The sequence below is a fragment of the Ascidiella aspersa genome, chromosome 4, assembly GCF_963924565.1.
Source record: "Ascidiella aspersa chromosome 4, kaAscAspe10.2, whole genome shotgun sequence".
In the NCBI taxonomy this organism is placed as follows: Eukaryota; Metazoa; Chordata; class Ascidiacea; order Phlebobranchia; family Ascidiidae; genus Ascidiella; species Ascidiella aspersa.
The window spans coordinates 32964823-32984321 of NC_139450.1; the positions used below are offsets into that span (position 1 = coordinate 32964823).

A 19499-nucleotide genomic window follows, 5' to 3' on the forward strand; every position below is an offset into this window, starting at 1 on the left:
TCACCAATCAGAACAATCGAACATCGCGATACCACGCCCGCTTATGACGCAACAATCGTCTATGACGTGCATACCGGACACGTCAGAAACGTGAAGGAATTTTGTTCCTTGATTCTCAAACTTTAAAATCCTCCCGCTATTTTCACACAGGTTGAAGCTCCATTTTGTGGCGCGTTGGTCAATCGATGTGGAAATAAGCGCGATTCCTTGATCCGTGGCAGTGCAGTGCAAACCGGTGACTTGGGCCGAGTGACAATCCTCGACTACACAGTTCGAAACTTCTCTTGCGCCTACGTCATAATCCGTTTGAAACGTCATCAAACGAATCGAATTGTCGTCGCCAGCCGTTGCTACGCAACTGTAAGTGACGTCATCCATAGCTACGTCACAGTAACTAATGGCGTTTACACCGGATTGGTTTGTTTTCGTTCGAAAAAGAAGTTGTAGTGATGACGTCACAAGAAAACAATGACGTATGGCTTCTGATTTATCTGCAAATTAATTTATAATTGTTTGTACCTACACACACAGTGTTTTTTATGCGTGTTATGTGTGAAGATAAATTAAAAAACACAAACAAAAAATGACATTTTTTTCTGTTTTTAATAAAAGTCAGCAAACAAAAACATATCTAACATAATATAGTAGTGATAAAAAATTATAGGCTTTGCATACAAAGTAGTCATCGGACATTTAGGTGAGGATCTTAGGTATTGTTAACTGAACATACATAGTTATCAGAGAAAGCTACAATTTCAGGTAGATGCCATTGCGTTGGACGCAAATCATAGCAAGTTATTACAAAATATGTTTATAATATTACAAGCTTAACGATCTTAGTATTGGACATGTAACAACACCCGCACTTGGTATAGGTATCGGCTCCGATCCAATATTATCGGACGAGTACCGATACCACAACTTGGCATCGGGTTTTGGCTCCTTTAAGGTAAAAATCAAAGCACATTTGTTTGGTATCTTTTGGCGATTTTTTGTTTTTATAGTGGACTACTTAAAATCGCGTTAAAGTAGCGTGCTCGCGGGAACCATCCATGGTTTGTTTTTAAAATGTCTTGAAAGGTAAATGTGAGGTAAAATACAAAAACTTTTCATTAGATCTCGTCGAATTTTTCTTACTTAAACGAAAAAACACAAACCACAAACAACTAGACGAGGTACAAGTATTGCAAACATTTAACAATTATTGAACAGTTGGACGCCCTTCGTGTTACGTAACCCTTGTGCCTATAAATCCTAAAGTTTACCGCAGATTAAGTGTTTTGATAATTATGACAAACCTGTCAGCGTTAAGGAGTTATTCTTGAGCAGAAATTTCTGGATCTCTCCATTTGAGCACGCTACCGCCACCTCGTGACTAACACCGTCTGCAAAATAAATTAATGATAGGTCGTTGTCTGCTGAAAATTTTTGATAATATAAATTAGCAGTAACAGTGTACTCTCTTCTTCTAAAAAAAGTTTTAAATTAGCGTTTCGTTAAAAAAAACAATTTTTAGCTATTTCGGTCAAAACAAATATTTTTTTTAAGGGGTATTTTTCCAAAATTTAGTTTTTTTTATCAAAGATTTATATCATAATCAAGCATAATAAAATTCGAGTTAGGACTCTAAAAATTTATTTCCCCTCAAACTCACCCCCTGATCGCCAAGCTGTGACGTCCATAAACCTCATCGCATCCATCGCCATTGTTCCGCCATAATCAGCCATTGTCGACAGTTCGGTGACAATCTGTAAAATATAGAGTCGTGGTTTGTTTTCACGCTTTACATTATCGACATTTTCCACTCTCTGACTTTAGCATTCCTTACAAGTAAAGGGATAATCAATTAATCTTTGGTTATACCAGAATTAGAAGTAGGGATGTCTCGTAGTTGCCATTTATTTATGATTTTAATATCACATATTTTTTTAAATCCCAAATCATAGCTAAAATTCCAAAATTAGTTGGTAATGGATGGCCACCGATACCACCTAGTATCGGACGAGTACCGATACTACCATGATGTATGTCAAAGTTCTAAAATCTAGATCAAGAAATCGTGCAACTATGGTGACGGTTGAGAACCCCTGTTCTAGATCAGGAAAACAGTTTCAATATTATTTACTCACGCAATTGTGGTGACGCTTTTCCTTCTAAAAAAAAAACTTTTTTGACTATTTGTGAGTACAAAAACTTTTTCAAATAAATACATTGTTTACAAATACACCTGATTTATTCCTAAATAGCGAATAAAAATGGTTAAAAAAAGAAAAAGAAAGTCATAAGTAAGTATTTTTGCTATATTTACAACTATATCCAAACTTAGTGCTGCCATACCTAAACTAAATAACAGAAAGTTGTGACATTGAAGCATAAAAACCTTTATGTCTTTGTAAATCTTGAGCAGATACACATTTAACGTAGCTCTGCCTCCAGCTGACATCACAATCACCTCTTTGCTGACGTCACTGTCCGCCTTTGTGACGACACACAAGGATCGAACACTGGAACAATGGTCGTCAATCACGTGAAGGACTTTTCTCTGTGAAAATAACATATAAAAAACTGTTTACTAATAAAATTACAAAGACTTTGTATTGTGAGAAATTTCACCTCTGAGCGTTTTTTCGATTGGACAATCGCTGAAATAATTACTTTTGTGTCTTCGCTCGCTGTCGCAACAATCGTCACAATACCACCTTCTGTCACGTAACGATCGAGTATGCGCGCGCAATTGATGTGATTTCTATGGTAACCGAGTTCAACGATTGGATCCTGAAGAATTTTTTCCGGAACCTAAACATAGAAGTTTTACATTTAAATATTATATATATTTTATTTAAATACGGTTAATTATTATGAAAATGGAATAACCAGATCATTTTTTTAATTAAAAAATTAATATTATATTTTTTACTTGGTATTCACATTTGGGCAAAAAATAAACAAAAACAAAAATATTTTTAACCAGAAACGTAACAAAGAAGATAATACACAAGATTTATTCCCAACCAGAAAGTTTAAAATATCTTAAAGTTTAAACCTGAAAAAATCAGTGTTTTGTTTTGAAACCTATAAAATGAAGAAACTTTTACCAAGGGTCAGTGTTGCACAAGGCTTAATTCTTAATTACTATAAAATTGACCTTCAAATATGTCGTAATTTTTCATAATCACCTCAACGATATGTAGTTGACTTTCCTTCAAATAAACAAACTTGGAAAGTTGAGGGGAGAAATCCCATGAGCGGTGGCAACCTCCACAAAGGACCGAAAATAATTCGTTTCCTGTAAAAAAACTTCTAACATTGAATGATAGAACAGATTCACAATTTCCAAATACAGAAGTTGCTTTGTTAAAAGACGCTACAACCTAAGAACAGAAAAATATCTAAAACTCTTTTTTTTTACTCTTTTCTTTCTTTTGATTTATGCGCAATTTTTGAAATTTTGAAATTTTAAAACTAAGAATAATCTAAAATAAAACACAGTACCAGAATAACTGCTCCAAGCCACAAATTTATTTCCATGAAAACCATAAATAAAGAGGTTGTCTTTCGAAAAAGCAACTTCACATTTTTCCAGCCATTCCATTCCCTTAAACATAATCAAATTTCTTAAAAAATAAATTCATAACAGTAATCTAAAAAAGAAAATTAATTTAAAAGGTCTAGTTTCAGTAAGTGTATATAATGGATAATAATAGTAAAGCTATTTAGCAAGTACCCAGTGCTCTATTACTAGTTATACAAATATGAATAATGTATATGTTCATTGTTCAATGGATTAGTACAGGGCTGTGAAACTGTTCGATCGAGCGGCCAAATATGTGTATGCGGATTTATGATTGTTTATGCATCTTGAAAAAACACGGCAGCGCAAAGACAGATTATATTGCGAGTAGGGAGTTTACAGTAAAATTCGGAATCCAATTTTGCCGTTTATTTCGGGTAACTGGAACCGTTATAAGTTGGTTGTTTTATGAAGGTTGCGCTTAATTGTACACTCGTCAGTGGCAAGTTTAGATTAAACTCTGAAGTTGTGGCGAAACAAATATTGTGCTTGCTTTAAACGTATTCATCTAGCGCGGCGTCATGCGATTAATTGTTTTGTCACAATAAGGTGTATTTTGAATAATCTCCAACAAATAAAGTCAAAAAATAAACTATTGGGTTTCGATATTCTAGATTTAAAACATATTATTGTAGAATATCTTGGAATTCTACTTTGGACATCGATAACTGCGAGCCAAAAAAAAGATTTAGCTTAACTGAAGTGCTGGTAAACTAAAGTCAATTCTGCAGGTTTTCATTACAATTGGTTGATAAGGGGATTAAAACGTAGTTCGGTAAAAAAACAAGGTTATCCCACATAGATCAAATGCCAATTTTAAAGCCCCGGCGTTGCCAGGCTATACACTGAGGCAAATTTAAGTAAGCGCCAACTTATTAACAAAACACTGTACTTCTATTTCTGGTAGATTACAAGGAACTTGATAAACTGAATGTACAAATAACACATTTTAATTAATTATTAAAAACCCTGATTTGGTCTTTATAAGTGCTACGAATTTTTTATAGTGTTTTGCTTAGTCACTGACCTGTGCAGCCCTGTGCTTAGTCAGCAATTTTACTTTGTTGTCAGAAACTTTCCATTTTCTCCAATATCCATCCCTTCCAGTGCTTACTATGTCGCCATTGTGGCTTGTTAGTGACGTCACACCGTTCTTGCCATGGACGCCGAACGCGGTGCAAAGTGCTTCAGGTGTTCCTAAATAAGATTAAAATATCATCCATAAAGTTTTTCCATAGTTTATTTTTACAAAACATGTTTATTTTAATTTTTTTTTCAGGAACACGGTAAAATGATTTCTCGGAAAAAAGCTTTTCGGAAACACGGGTAAAATGATTCGGATGAAATAGTACGCAGAATTAAAAAAAATTATATATTTTTTAGGTTACCAACTTTTTATATTTAAATAATTGTACAATGTATAGGTCTACAAAATCGGATTGTTGGGTCTCACCTAGTTCGACCACATTGTTTATTTTTTTTGATTAAAAAGTAATGCAAAGGCAGAACACAATTTATGCTGTTTACAATGTCAATGTTTGTGATATTTAACACAAGTTAGTCTAAAAAAACAACAAAAATAATTACTCTCGGCAAACAGATGAACTGAGCCCCTTCTATCACCACACAATATATACAAAGATGTTGCATCCTTCACTTTTATTACGTCAATATGCCATCTGTGCTTAGCTTTGGGCAAAATAAACGTGCATCGATTGACAAGTTGATTGTCTCTAACTGTGAACCATTTCAACTGCCCATCAGGACCTAAAAAAAATTACAAAACCATATGATTTACTTAACAAAGGATTGTGGCAAGCCTTAGTTTTAAAAAGGAAATTTATTATCAATACATAGAAATTTAAATTGAAATTGGTAATTTTCTATACCTGATAGAAAAAGATCATTTTCAGACCATGATAGATTTTGAACTTTTCCATCAAAAACCTTAGTTTCTTTAGAACTTGTAACTTCATGCAAGTCATCCAAGCATAAAAGCATTACATCACCTATACATAAAATAATTTAAAAAATAAATAAATACTATTTTTTATAAACTAATTTTACCCCTTTTAACAAAAATCTTTTAGCATTCATAAAAATTATGATGGAAGTATCTTTAAAAATGTAGTCTATTTCATATATCTCAACAAAATAAAATACATACACCCAAAGGATGGTAACATTTCAAACACTTAAGTTAACAAAAATATACAAAAAAATTAAACATGTGAGTGTATTTTGCTTTACCTTTTGTATTTCCAATAGCAACCATAGACTCTGTTTCATTTAAAGTCAGTACGGTGTATGATGAATAGTTAGAACTGTGATGTAACAATGTCCACTGTGCAGAAGAAAATTCAAAAACAAACAAAAATCCCTTGTCAGTGTGAACCAGGGCAGAGAAGTTGCCATGTTGCAATATCTTGACAACTTTTGGGGTTCCAAAATCCTCTGTAAACAATTCAATTACAAAAACCACAATTGGGTTTAGATACGAAACGGAATCAATATGTGAGGCCCTTGGAAATTTTTTTTTAAATTTGAGACAACTATATGTGAATAAGAACATTTCGGTTTTTGTAGTTAGGTATTTTAAATTCAGTAGGGCCGGACGTATATTTCCTTATAACAGGCAAGTTAGCTTTGCCTTGCAGCATGAATTTCATTGTTAGTTCAGAAGATTTAAGTGGGTTTCTCTAAAGGAAACTTTTATTAGTAATCGCAGGACTCAAGTTACAATCACAAAAAGCTTACATTAAACAACTCAGTTTTGTTTTATGCTTGGTTACATAGTACTTCTTACCTTTAGAGAAAGAATCAACTTTAACTTCAATTAAACCTGGCAGAAGATTTGTGATTGAATACTGGTATATTGCTCCACTGCTGCATCCTATTGCAAAGTTGCCTGAAAACAGAATTAAATATAAAATATTCAACCATTTAAACATCTGAACCATTGCTATACACTTGCTTATCTGTGAACCAGTTCTTCTAATGTTGTACTGAACAATGAAAACAATTTTTTAAAATGATATTGTTTTATAGTTTTAGAATTAAGCCAGTCGTTTTTGCAACTGGTGACAGTACTAGAATGCCTGTTAATACAGTCTTTTTGTGAACTGTTTTTTTTTAACTTATACATTTTAGAAGGAATGTTTTTATTCCTTAATATCATTTATTTTAAATAACCTTTTCCATCCAATGAAAGACAGAGCAGATTTCCTCGCAACTTTAGTTTTCTTGCAACTGCAGCATTGCAGGATTCTTTTAAGTTGAGTTTGAGCTCCCATATAATACAACAACCATCCTCCGACACACTCACTATGTAGGGTTTGCTGTCTGTAAAAAAAAAATTGTAGTGGTTTAATACCATTTGTTTATTTTTACTTACACATATTAGTATTCAGTCTTATAAGACGATAAGCTCTAAATATGCAAACGTTAAGAGTGGTTACCCAGATATACTATGTTCCAATGAAAAGGGTATTTTTTCATAATATTTTTATGAAATTTGTGCCTTTAAGCAATTTGTGGACTGCAGCATGATCAACTTGCTTAACAAGCAAAATAATGTTCTTGTAAATAGGTTTACTAATAGCCACTGCTACTTTTAATTTAAATATCACTCAACGGTTTTCTAATTTAATTCAAAAACGAAACAGTATAAATGTAATGGTTAACAAACTAAAAATTACTTTAAAAAAATATTTTCTTAAATTGGTATTACTTAAGACATAACTTAAATTTGCATATAAGACTTTTAAGGATTTTGTGGCAACCATGTTTAAAGATATAATTTTTTTACACTTCACCATATTCAAGAATTCTGACTTTCCAAATTCTTGCTTCATGGGCGTAAAGCACACACAAGCGTCGCCATGGCAATAGCTTTTCCGAGGGCTGGTCAATAGTTGGACACGACCACAAACGGATGCTACGGTCATCGGAGGCAGTCAACAATATCTGTGAAAAAATGATTTTTCTATAAACTGTTGGAATTAAGTGTTGTTAATTCTTGTACCACATACACAATACACTTAGATTAAAATGTTTTTAATAAACTTTCAAAACCAAAACACAACCGTAACATGCAAATACAGTTTAAAGTAGTTTTTTTTTCACCTTTTAAACCTCTTTTGTTAGTGTTTTTTAACTACAGAGGCTCATCAATTTGCGTCATTTCAACAATTGTTATTTGTGCATTATATACTGGTAATTTTAATTGTTGATCCACATAATATGTAAATCCATAAAATCGACAAAAGGAATTACGATAATCCAGCCCTGTTGAAGTAGGACAGACCAAGAAGTACAACATACTTAATAATATACCAGCTTAGCAATTTTGTTAGGTTATGCCTGAAAATTACCGAAACACATCATGTGTTCTTACCTTGTGTTTCTCACAGTAGTAAATATCAAAGATCACCCCATCATGGCCGTCAATCCTATCAAGTGGTTTAACTTTTTCCAGCTCATTTGTCACACCTGGTTTCCATACAACAACTTGATTAAAGACAGTTCCAGCACAAAAAATAAGATTGTCCCAATTGGTTTGTCTGAATAGTAACAGAAAATGAATCAAGCATACTTAATAAACAACCGTGATCCATTTTTTTGGCCATTTTGAGAGACCTTGCAATTGGCTGAAAATTACTACCGAAAGAATTTAAACAACATATGACAGAAAGAAAAATAAACTGAAATAATTTATATGACCGTTGAAATAAATATTGTTTAATATTTTGTATGACAAACATATTAAAGGCCCAAGCAAAAACACAATTTAGGTCAAAGTATGTTTAGAACAGGTGTTACAAACCACGCTGTAATTTTAATTTTCCTAGTATTAGCTCCTGTATTATTCATCAATCTCGCGTTACATATCAGGGTACACCGAAAGCCTTCAAAAAACTTATTGAATTTGTCAATTAAATAAAGCTAGCTGTTTTTTAGCCTGGCCTTGCTTGCATCATTGATTAACTGGTTCAGTTATTTTGTCCAAGGCTTTCAATGTAACAACAGAAAGCAGTTTTTGCCAGTTTATTTTAAGATTTTGTGTTTTAAATAGCATAAACACTTGAGATATTTGTTTAAAGAGATACTGCATCAAGTAAATCACAAAAAGTTTATTTAAAACAATAAACATAGGTTACCTTGTTATTTTCACAAAATGTGCACAATACAATATACATTTCTCGGAGCAATGAACTTCCAAAATCTTGTGATTATTTTTCCAATCCAATAATGCACATGAGTTGTGAGAAAGAGCAATTGCAAGTTGTGTAGTGGACCTTGGAAAAAAAATAATGTTAGTGAACTAGTAGCGTAGGGTGTTATTATAGCATGTTAACTTGTGAAGTATATAATTAATAATCTGTTATAGTATATAATAAGTGGCGTATATTCGAATTCTGTTGTAGTATATAACCTAATGATTTTTTATTATGATGATCCCAGTAAGATTGTAGTTAAACATTACTTTTACTACTTGCCAATAAACATACTAAAACAATAATTCTATACTAACGTAAAGTTTCACATATAACATTCAAAAGTTAACGCCACATACTAGACTGGTACCAAGTCCAATTCATTTGAAAGTGGAACAACTACCAAGATATGCAATGACAAAAATAGTTATATCTAGGGCGAATATTTTTTGACCAAAAAATAGGAAATTTTGACCTGAAAAATTAAAATTCTGTTAGAAATACATTGATTTAAATAACCTAGGCGTTGTTAATCACACGTTTTTATACCGTATATTGCTCTAATAAAAATATAATACGGTTAAAATGACTTTGAACTTATATCAAAACTAATTTTTTTTTGATAAAATGAAAGATAAATTTCAAAATAACCGAACGACCAATTTCAAAAAGCTGACTTTAGTTTCAAAAAGCTGACTTTTAGTTTTTTTTTTAAATTTTGTAAGCGATTTATGTGCAATTTTATTTGATTTTAACTTACAAAAATATTGACAAATTTTGACGGACAAACAATATTCGCCCTAGTTATATCCTAGGCATAGACCTAAAATTTATATCAGATAAAAAATGATACTTTTAAAATTAATAAATAAATAACACACAAAATAAATTCCTGAGTGTAATTTTTAAAGCAATAAAATCTTTGCATTAGGTAGTAAACCTATATAAAAAATAATAAGCATTGTATTTGATATTTAGTTACTTGTAAGTTATTGGAGCAACGTCAAGAATCCAATCGTTTGCAGCAAACTCACAAACAACTTTCAAATCTAAACAAAACCAATAGTGAAAAGTTATTTTAAATTATTTTAAGGTGATTATAGTTGCTGCTAGCTACTTAATCAACAAACCTTCAATGCTAAGAACAACCAATTTCTTGCCACCGAATACAATCAAATATTGGTCTTTTTCATGTTTGAATGTCTGTTAAAAATCACAGTATGTTTAATAATAAAATAGTTCCTTATCAGTAAGTTTTATCAATAAAATACAATTTTTGGGAAAAAAGCATCAATATAAGAAAAACATGAAAATATGTACTATAAAAATGGTTACAACTTACATTAAGAGCAATTTTAGGCATTGGTCTAGAATCCTATCACTTTTTTAACGTACCAAAACTAGTTGTTAAAATTGAAACTGCAAGGAAAAAATAAATATGTAGGAATAAATATAATAATCATATCCACCCAAACCCAAACTCGCACCCTAACCCAAATAATGTTAGCAATATAAACACCCGGACAAAAATGTGTAGGATTCTAGACCAGCGCCCTATTTCATTTACTCTACAAAACAAACCTTGATAGCATGGATTACGGCATGTTTAAAAATAATTATCTGTTGCACGAAATCATAAGACTCATCTTTAGTCTTAAATATTTTCAGATTTCCACCACAACCTGAAGCAAATAAAAAACATGTGTCGTATTAACAACTTTAAACCAGTGTTGTAAACAATTTTTTTTAAAAAGACCAAGTCCCAGTATATTCATTTGAAATACAATTTAAGACAAGTCAAGTCTTTCTAAATAACAAGTCAAGTCCCAATCAAATCATAATTGGAGCCAATCCTAATCAAGACCTTGTCATAAAAATAAAACGTTAAACAAAACGCATTTAAGGAGAAAGTAGGTCTATGTGAAAAAATAAAGTGAATAATCAATTTAAAAACAATGTTTAATGATATTAATTTATTTTAATCCGAATCATTTGTCAAAAGAAATTCACGTCATTATACAAAAACTAAGTAAAGTCAATTGAAAACAGTGACTTGTGTGCACTTAAGTCAAGTGATCGATTCAGGTCATTACAACACTGTTTGTAAGACTCTAAAACCTATATTATTTAGTGCTTTACTGCTAAATATTAAATACCTGCATATATATGTTCGTTGTAGAGAAGTAACCCAGTAACAGGAACACCAAAATATTCAATTAAACTCATATTTAGCTCACATTTTACAATTTCACAATGCTGGATTTGAAAAATGCCTGACTTTGTACCGATTAAGGGGAATAACCATCACTTAAACTAAAAAGTCAATCATGCGTAACATTGGATCGGCAAATTTATTTTACTATATTTGTGAAACATAGTGCGAGTTAATTTATATCGAAAAATTGCCTGGTTTTATTTGTAACTATGAAGTGCACTTTTTCTTTACTTATATTGCTTTTATCGTAAAATAGAAGTTGTTTGTTTTCTGTGTAGCTTAAGTTGCTTGTATTTCTTAAATAATTTTGTTCATATTTTTCTTATTTGTCGCCATAATCTTGTGACTTTTTACATTTAATAAATGATCAATGAAGCGTGGAGGGGTCGTAGGGAGCTATAAGAAGGCTGCTGACCCTATAGACGAGGGCCGACGGCTGGCTAAGTCTCTTACAAGTTCTTAATCCGACTCCAAAGGAGCAGGCCGCTAGAATACCTGTCCTTAACTTCTTGTACTCTAAGCAAAGACAATCCACTCAGTAGATAGTTGCTCTTAGAGTATATTCACAAACCTCAGAAATACAGCGATAAACAGAGCGGTGATTCAAGCCGCTAATCAGTAAGACGTATCAAGTAGAATGAATTGTCAAATGCGGAAAAGCAATTCGCTAGGCGCGTCGGTCACACATCAGTGGACAATGGTCACGTGTATAGTGACGTAAAAGTAGGCTAAATGCTACAGAATTCCCCTTCCAATGAACAAGCCAGACGTAGAAAGGGTTGTTCATTAATTTGAAAAGAGATCTGGAAGATTGATATTAGGATTAGGTTTGGGTGCATGTCCGAAAGCTGTGGGACATGAAGAGAAATAGCATGCAAAAATGGCGAGCGAAAAACAAGCGTGGCGTTATAAGAAAACAATATATTTACAACTCAAGAGAGCAACGTTTTATGGGTGTTTTTATAATTTTTTGGGGGGCGATTTTGTAAAAGATTTTTCTCCGTGATATATTTGTACACAAACGATTGGAAATGCAATACAGGAAACAATAAATGTTTGGCCGGGCTCTTTCAAGCTGTGGCAACTCAAATGAACAGCTGAAGGCTGTCTGTTTTATAAACAAAGTTTGAACGATTATTTTTCTTGGTCGCTCGGACCCTTTGTGACACAAATAAAGTTATGACGTACATTGATGAAATGCGATACATCGAACAATATACTTGGCGATAAATTTCATGCACAATTCGGTAAGCTTAGCGTTTGGCTTTGAAGTATTTAGCAAACATATAATTTGGGCCTCTGGGTCGCTATATTAGCGCTGTCAAACACCAACTCTGTCAGCTGTAACGCTACAGTTGTTAGTTTGTTAGTAAGGGGGTTTTGGGTTCGTTAGAGGCAAGGAGGTATAGAAAAGCGTCGTCTAGCAAATTTGCGTAGTCGAATGCTCCCCGGGATATAGTCCATTCCCGAAGGATCTTCATAGTTAGCAGGGCTGTCTCACGTAGCTAGAGATTTCTTCAGTAAATCGACGTGATTCTTCAATAGAATTCACTTTACTGAAGCTGGTTGAACGGAAGCAAAGACGTGACATCACGTATTCTTGTGCTGTGAAGTTCAACGAAGTGTTTGATGAAGTGCGTTCAGAGTTGCACTTAAGACTGAGATCACATTCGATCCCAATGAGCGGGCGGAAAGCTGTTCTCGTGACGAGCTGGTTCCGATGCGTAGTTGAGCTGTGAGGACGCCTGGAATCTTTTGAAGCTGGGGAGCATGTTGATGTCAGTTTCTGTCCATACGTGTTGATTGGCGTTCCCGTTGTCGTCGAAAAGTCGTTTTTGTTATCTGGCTTTGCGTGAGGTTTTGGGCGTATGAAGGAGAAAGGGCTTCCGCTGTCGATTAGGTACCGTTGACCAGTCGTTTTGTCCATTACAAATGGCAAAGTGGCTGTATCATTTCCTGTGACGTTGTTAACTGATTTTTCTTTCACAGGGTGGTCTGTTTTCCAAGCGCAGGGCGGTATGCAACCTCTTGATTCGGCGCCGAACCTGTTGTGCTTCCAGCAGTAACGAGAGTTATTTTGGACTTTTGGGCGTCTTGATGTCTGTGGCTGATTCCAACTGCTGTTTCTTCTTGTTTGGTCTTGAAAAGTTCTGTTTCTTTTTGAGTTCCAACTGCCGCTTTTCGAGTTCCAGTTTCTGGAAAATTGTCGATGCTTCGTCTTGTCAGACTCTGGAACCTGAGTTGTTGTTTTCTCTTCTTTTATTCGTGAGAGCTCTAACATTATCTTGGAGAATTGTTTTTGTACTCCTTTTTGTTCTTTTGTCTTTGGTTTTGCCTCATTGCTGGTGTCGTCATTGGTGTCGTCAGAGTCGCTGCTTTGTCCGCTGCTCTGATTGTTCCATATGCGAGATTCCTTGCAAAGCTGGTCCGCTTTTTGTGCTCTTGCGGCAAGGTCTTGTGGATCCATTGCGGTTATTGTGGCGCGCTGCCATTCGGGAATTTCGTCTATGAATTTCCTGTTGACTGAAGCTTTGACTTTGTCGATGTTTAATTCATCTTCACCTCCAATCACCCGAATCAGCCTGTCAGCAAAAAGCGAAGGCCATTCCTTCTTTCTGCGTCTTGTCTTTTCCAGTCGATCCATCCAACCTGATTCGTCTTCGAAACCGTAGGCTTTCAAAAGTGCTTTTTTTAAAGTTCCATATTTGTCAGTTGGGTGTCTTCCTGCTTTCCTCACTTGCTCGGTGAGTGTCCAAAACATAGAGCTAGGGATGGCATCTGACAAGTCTTCGTATCGCATTTGGTCCGTTGCCTTGTGACGGTCGAAGGTGTCGTCTGCGATATCAAACCATTGTTTTACTTTGCCTTTTTTCATGTCAGGCACTTTGTAGTCGCGTTTGAGCCTCTTCTTGTGCTTTGATTTCTTCTTCTTCTTTTTCTTCGCCTTACTTGACTTCCTTCTTGTCTCTGATGATGAGGATGAAGACGAGGATGATGAGGCGGTGTCACTGTCTGCGGATCGGGTGTCTTTGTCGTTTTCTCCTCCTTCAACTCTTTGTCTGCTTTCTTCTGTTGATGTCGTTGTTCTCTCTGGTGTCTTCTGCTCTTCTCCTAGTTTCTCCCAGTTTGGTTTTGGAAGTGACTGCTGTCCCGATGTGCTTGGTTGATCTTCGTGGTTTTCCTCTTGTGTTGAGGCCTTGTGTTCAGGAATTTGTGACTTTTCCTGTTGTAGCAGCAGTTTGCTCATCTTTTGTGATAATTCTTCGGCTTCCTTTTCTCTTTGGAGTTGAGCTTGTTGGAGTTGTTCAATTTTTTCTTCCAGCAAGCGAGTTTGTTCGAGATGGTCGGCTTGCTGCTTCTTTTGGTTCATTTCCAATTTGTGATCTTGTCTTTTCAATGTAGCTTCCACTTCTGCTTGACGAACTTGTGCCTGCTGTTCAAATACCTTTGTTGCTTGAAGATTCTTTTCAAGTGATTCAACCTTTGCCTGTAAGGTCTCTTGGTTTCCAACTTCATCAGAGGGCTTTTGTTTTGGCATTTTGTTTGTGTGGTTAGTAGGGGGGAGGGGTTAGTAAGGTTTATTGGTTCGAGTTCGATTTCTGACAGAAAACAGAGGTCTTCTCAGTTAGCTATAGCGTAAACAAGCTTTTATGCCGGTCTCGGTTAAGCGCGGTTTAGAGCGTGAGAACCGGAAGCTATTTTGGTGTTAGCCAAAGTTCGCTGTGCCTGCCGTAACTGTTTAAGCGCTTTATATTAAGCAGTTTACTCGAAATATAAAAATGCCAATCCAACAGTCATTCAGCACAACACACAACACTCAATGGGCGTAAACTTATTAATGCAAATTATGCGATAAATTTACACAATTATTTTGCAGGAAAATTCGACGATTTTTATTTGAAAATTCGACAAGCGAACTATCAGTTATTTTCGAACGAAAATCCCTTGTCTATCTTACTAATTTTATAGTTGTGACGTGAAGAAAATCGCACGTCCTTCTGAAGTTCCCTGGGGACAAGGTCGTACACGAAGCCGGTTCCGTTCCTCCAAAATAATCCTTTGACGCTAGGTGAAATAATCCTTTTGACGCTATGTGAAGGAATCCTGGGCTGTTCGTACGAGAGGATCTTCCCGGGGGCCGTTGAAAGAGCGATGTATCTTCTTCGGGAGAGACGATTGACTGTCGTCTCTCTAATTGTCGAGATTTTTAGTCCGTTTTTTCTGAGACTTGCCTGCTTTTGATTGCAATGTTCTGTCTTCAGATATCTTCCGAAGAACAAGGGGGTCACCAGTGAAGCGTAGAGGGTTCGTAGGGAGCTATAAGAAGGCTGCTGACCCTATAGACGAGGGCCGACGGCTGCCTAAGTCTCTTACAAGTTCTTAATCCGACTCCAAAGGAGCAGGCCGCTAGAATACCTGTCCTTAACTTCTTGTACTCTAGGCAAAGACAATCCACTCAGTAGATAGTTGCTCTTAGAGTATATTCACAAACCTCAGAAATACAGCAATAAACAGAGCGGTGATTCAAGCCACTAATCAGTAAGACGTATAAAGTAGAATGAATTGTCAAATGCGGTAAAGCAATTCGCTAGGCGCGTCGGTCACACATCAGTGGACAATGGTCACGTGTATAGTGACGTAAAAGTAGGCTAAATGCTACAATCAATGAAAGATACACACACATGTGTGCAGATTCTATTGATCTGTCAATCAATAAAGGATTATCTCATGCAAGCCAAACCTGACTAAAAAACAACCCACCTCTGGTGAAGTTCCAACTCATAAATTGACCATACCGAGAATATGATATTTTATTTTAGCTTAGCAATACATTATTAAGCTAAATTTTATTTATTTTTAAATTAATTCATCTTATTTAATTTTTAGTGCTAGTCAGTGTTTAGTTGTGGTGATTAAAACCCATCAGTTTTGTTATATGTGATATTTTCTTGATATGCAAATCATTAAACTGGTGGCAATTGGTGATGATAAAGTTGGAAAGGAAACTCTGCTCGAAGCTTTTATGAAAAACAAGGAAAAGGTGCTGCAAGAAGAACTTCCTGTAAGTATTTTGGGCTATTGTTGAAGCTATAAAAATACTACTACTAACTACCGTACTGTTAAAACTAACTTAAACATTTGTGTCTACTGTGTACATGTGAAATGTTAATAGCTATCTTTATAATGCGTAAACTAAGTATTATTAATGCAATTTAAGACGTGATTGGCAATCAACCATACAAAGTGGTTCTATCCTGAACAGGTAATTAATAAGCCTTAAAATAAAACTGTTCCTAGGTGGGATTCTTTAAGTTTGGCCATACTGGTCAGGGCTGCGGACTCGGGGCTCAACGTAGTCGGTTTGTTTTTCTGAAGTCGGACTCTGGCCTAAGTAAGAATACATAAAACTATCCAGAGTTTAACGTGTGCATGCTCTGTACCAAAATCTAAAACTGATAAGGCCGCCCAATGTAAACTGTAAAGGTGGAATAGCATATGGTGGATAGGTCATACTGGGACAGTCACCTTAAAAACCTAAAGAGCCACAAAGTTTTACATATGTTTGCAAATGTTTTCTCCAATAAACAAGTTAATTTCCCTTTACAGTTGGAGAATATTACTATAGACTAAGAGCCTCTGAAATATCCACACACTGATGTATTTCTTGCTTGCTTTTCTGTTGTCTCACCTTTATCATTTGGAACATTTAAAAGAGGTAATTTGTAACATGACTTTATTTATCAATGTAAATACTAAGCCATGTATTAGTACGGTAGATATTTTCAAGTTTAAAAACAAATTTCCATATTTTTTTTCAAACATTTTAATGCTTTACAAAAACTCCAAAACAAGTTGTTTTTTGGTTTGCTTTAATATGTTTAAGACCAATTTTGTCCAGAGCTTTTTAGACAAAGTTTACATCATACAATTTTTAAATATTCAGAAATGAGAGATTGATATGTAGGTGCGATCCAGAGGTTTAGGAGTCTGCCCCTTAGGGGCTTTTGATTTGGGGACAAAAAAGCAATAGTGTTATGTCATCGTATAAGTTCTTTGTAGCTATGTTCTCCCATATAGTTTTCTGTTGGTTTCACCTGTTTTTTTTTTTATGTTTTATATTTAGTGGTTTGGGAGATCAATATTTATTGTCCCAAGACTCCATTTCTCCTTGTTGGAACACAATGTGATTTACATGACGACCCTAAAATATTAAAAAGATGATTAAAAAAAAGGAAAAACAATCAGCCAAGAAGTTGGAAACAAACTTGGAAAAAAGGTAGTGAAGTACCTTAAATGTTCTGCTATAACTCAGGTAAATAACTGTTTCAAATTATTTTTTTACTGTGTTTTCATTTTATCAATGCCTTATGTTAAAGAAAAGGTATTTTATATTTAAAAAAGTGTCACCATTACCGGATTCAACCTTTCGTTTATAGAATGATAGTAACATAACCTGTTTACATTAAACTATTGAAAACTGGGCTCTAAATATATATATAGTTTCTAGAAAGTTAAAATGGTATTTTGTCCCTACAATCTAATAATCAGCTATCTGGAAAGCCCAGTGGGTACATCATTTAATATCAGTGACCATGTTAAAAAGGACATTTTTTGTCTTAGACTTTTTTATGTACATTCACAATTTGGCTGATTTAATGTAGAAGTGTTTTTTTTTTTTAATAAGCTTTAATTGTGTTAGAAATAGTCTGTAAAACATTTTTTATGATGCTAGTGGTCTTCTAAAAATTCTTTAAGCACCAAAGTAAAAAGTTCAAAAACTTTTTACAATTCAGTAACTTTAAACGATTTTATGAGAATGGAAAACCAGATTTAGGTAAATTACAGTTTGTATTCACTTTGCAGTTTGAAGTTGATTATGTGAACTTTTATCTACACTTACAATTTGACTTATTTAATGTAAAAATGTTTTGTATTTTAAACAGACAATTTCATTGTGTTATAAAAAATGTAAACTTACAAAACACTTTCTATATTGTGGTAGGCTAAAAAAATGTGTAGGCACCTGGAAAAATTAGTAACTCCAGTAAATATACAAACTTTAAAATATGTCTATTAAAACTAATGTTTTGTTTAATTAAATTCGTCTTTGAATTACAGGAGTGGTTTAATAAGGTATTCGCTGAGGCCGTTTCAACAGCAATCAACCCCCCAGAACCTAAACTTCGACAAAAATGTGTCTTGCTATGACGCAATTATAAGTAAGCTATTTGGAGCAACATTTGCAAACGGAGCGAATAAATCAAAGAAGCGTTAACCAAGTTGAATAATATTCAATGACACAAAGCATTTACTCAAAACTGGTTATCAATACCTCAAACAAACTTTTGAAGTTGGTGAATTGTGAAAAAGCAGCCTTAAACTGGTGTAATCCACAATTTGGAGCAATTTAAAGCAAAAACTGTTTTTTTTCAAATTTGTAAAGGCTAAAGTCTTAACGTTTTAGGTTTTCATCTATAGTTTGAAGCATAAAATTTTGATAATATATTGTCATGATTTCTATAAACTATGTCTTTTCAGATTTGTTCTGTTTAATTGATTTGTAATCAATCCAATGAATTGTTTTAAATCTATCTCGGTTTCCAAAATAAACTTTTTAATTTAAGTTCAAGCTAATTCACAGTAAAAATAAAGTTAAAAATATAAGCTCTATTTATAATCAAAGTTTCGAGCAGCCATTTCATTTATTTTTAAGAAGATAGTCTCTAAAATGAAAAAGTAGAAAAATATTTGTGCACACGCTGCCCTGAAAATTTAATGTACAGAAAAAATGTCATCAAACCAGAAATGATCTTTTATTAGTTGATCACAGTTTTTATCCAATGACATATTTTTACGATGATATATTCTTTGAGCAACGATTTGATCAATTCAAAGAGAGTCTTTAAATTTAAACTACAAAAAATTAGAAAGGTGTCCAGTGAAATTAAAAAGTAAAACATCTCGCTGCACAAGGAAACAAGCGCACAAAAAGTTATGAATAATAATAAATTAAAGAGGGAATGCGTTCTAAGTTAACGGAAATATAAACAAGCGCTAATTTTCAATATATTAATTAAAAATACATCAGTCAAACCAATCTTTTGAAAAGAAAACGAAGTAGTAAAGAAGCGTAAAAATCAAAATATATTTTAGAAGCAAGATTAAATATAGAAATTTGAACGAGAAATTAGTATTGTTAAGGGAAGTATTAAACAAACAAACTTTAAAAAGAAACAATATTGTGTGACGATATACTTGTTTAAAAACAAATAAGCATAAAACGAAACTGCGTTTTCTTGTAAAACGCTTGAGAGGTACGTAGTTTTACCCCTTTAGTTTTACCATTCGTGAAACCCCACAACCTATAGCTTGTTACTGCCATAACATATACTTTTTGACGCAAAAGACAAATTTTATATGATTGCTTCAAACTTTAAAATTTTGAATTCGAATTTATCAGGTCTGAATAATGATTGTAAGTGTCAGTTGTGCTGAG

General features: G+C 34.0%; 1 protein-coding gene across 1 annotated transcript; it reads right to left on the minus strand.

Moving 5' to 3' along the window:
- LOC146157583 (tRNA (34-2'-O)-methyltransferase regulator WDR6-like) lies at positions 1-11013 on the minus strand. The gene is made up of 20 exons (XM_083388262.1): positions 10944-11013; positions 10369-10469; positions 9918-9990; positions 9770-9836; positions 8731-8868; positions 7968-8133; positions 7387-7537; positions 6764-6913; positions 6378-6479; positions 5822-6025; positions 5461-5580; positions 5147-5338; positions 4599-4756; positions 3493-3595; positions 3177-3286; positions 2614-2796; positions 2381-2542; positions 1655-1748; positions 1299-1385; positions 1-491 (listed from the first exon to the last, which is right to left on the minus strand). The coding sequence occupies exons 1-20, from the start codon at positions 11011-11013 to the stop codon at positions 1-3; spliced, it is 2922 nt and encodes a 973-aa protein (XP_083244388.1).
- Positions 11014-19499: the final 8486 nt, after the last annotated feature.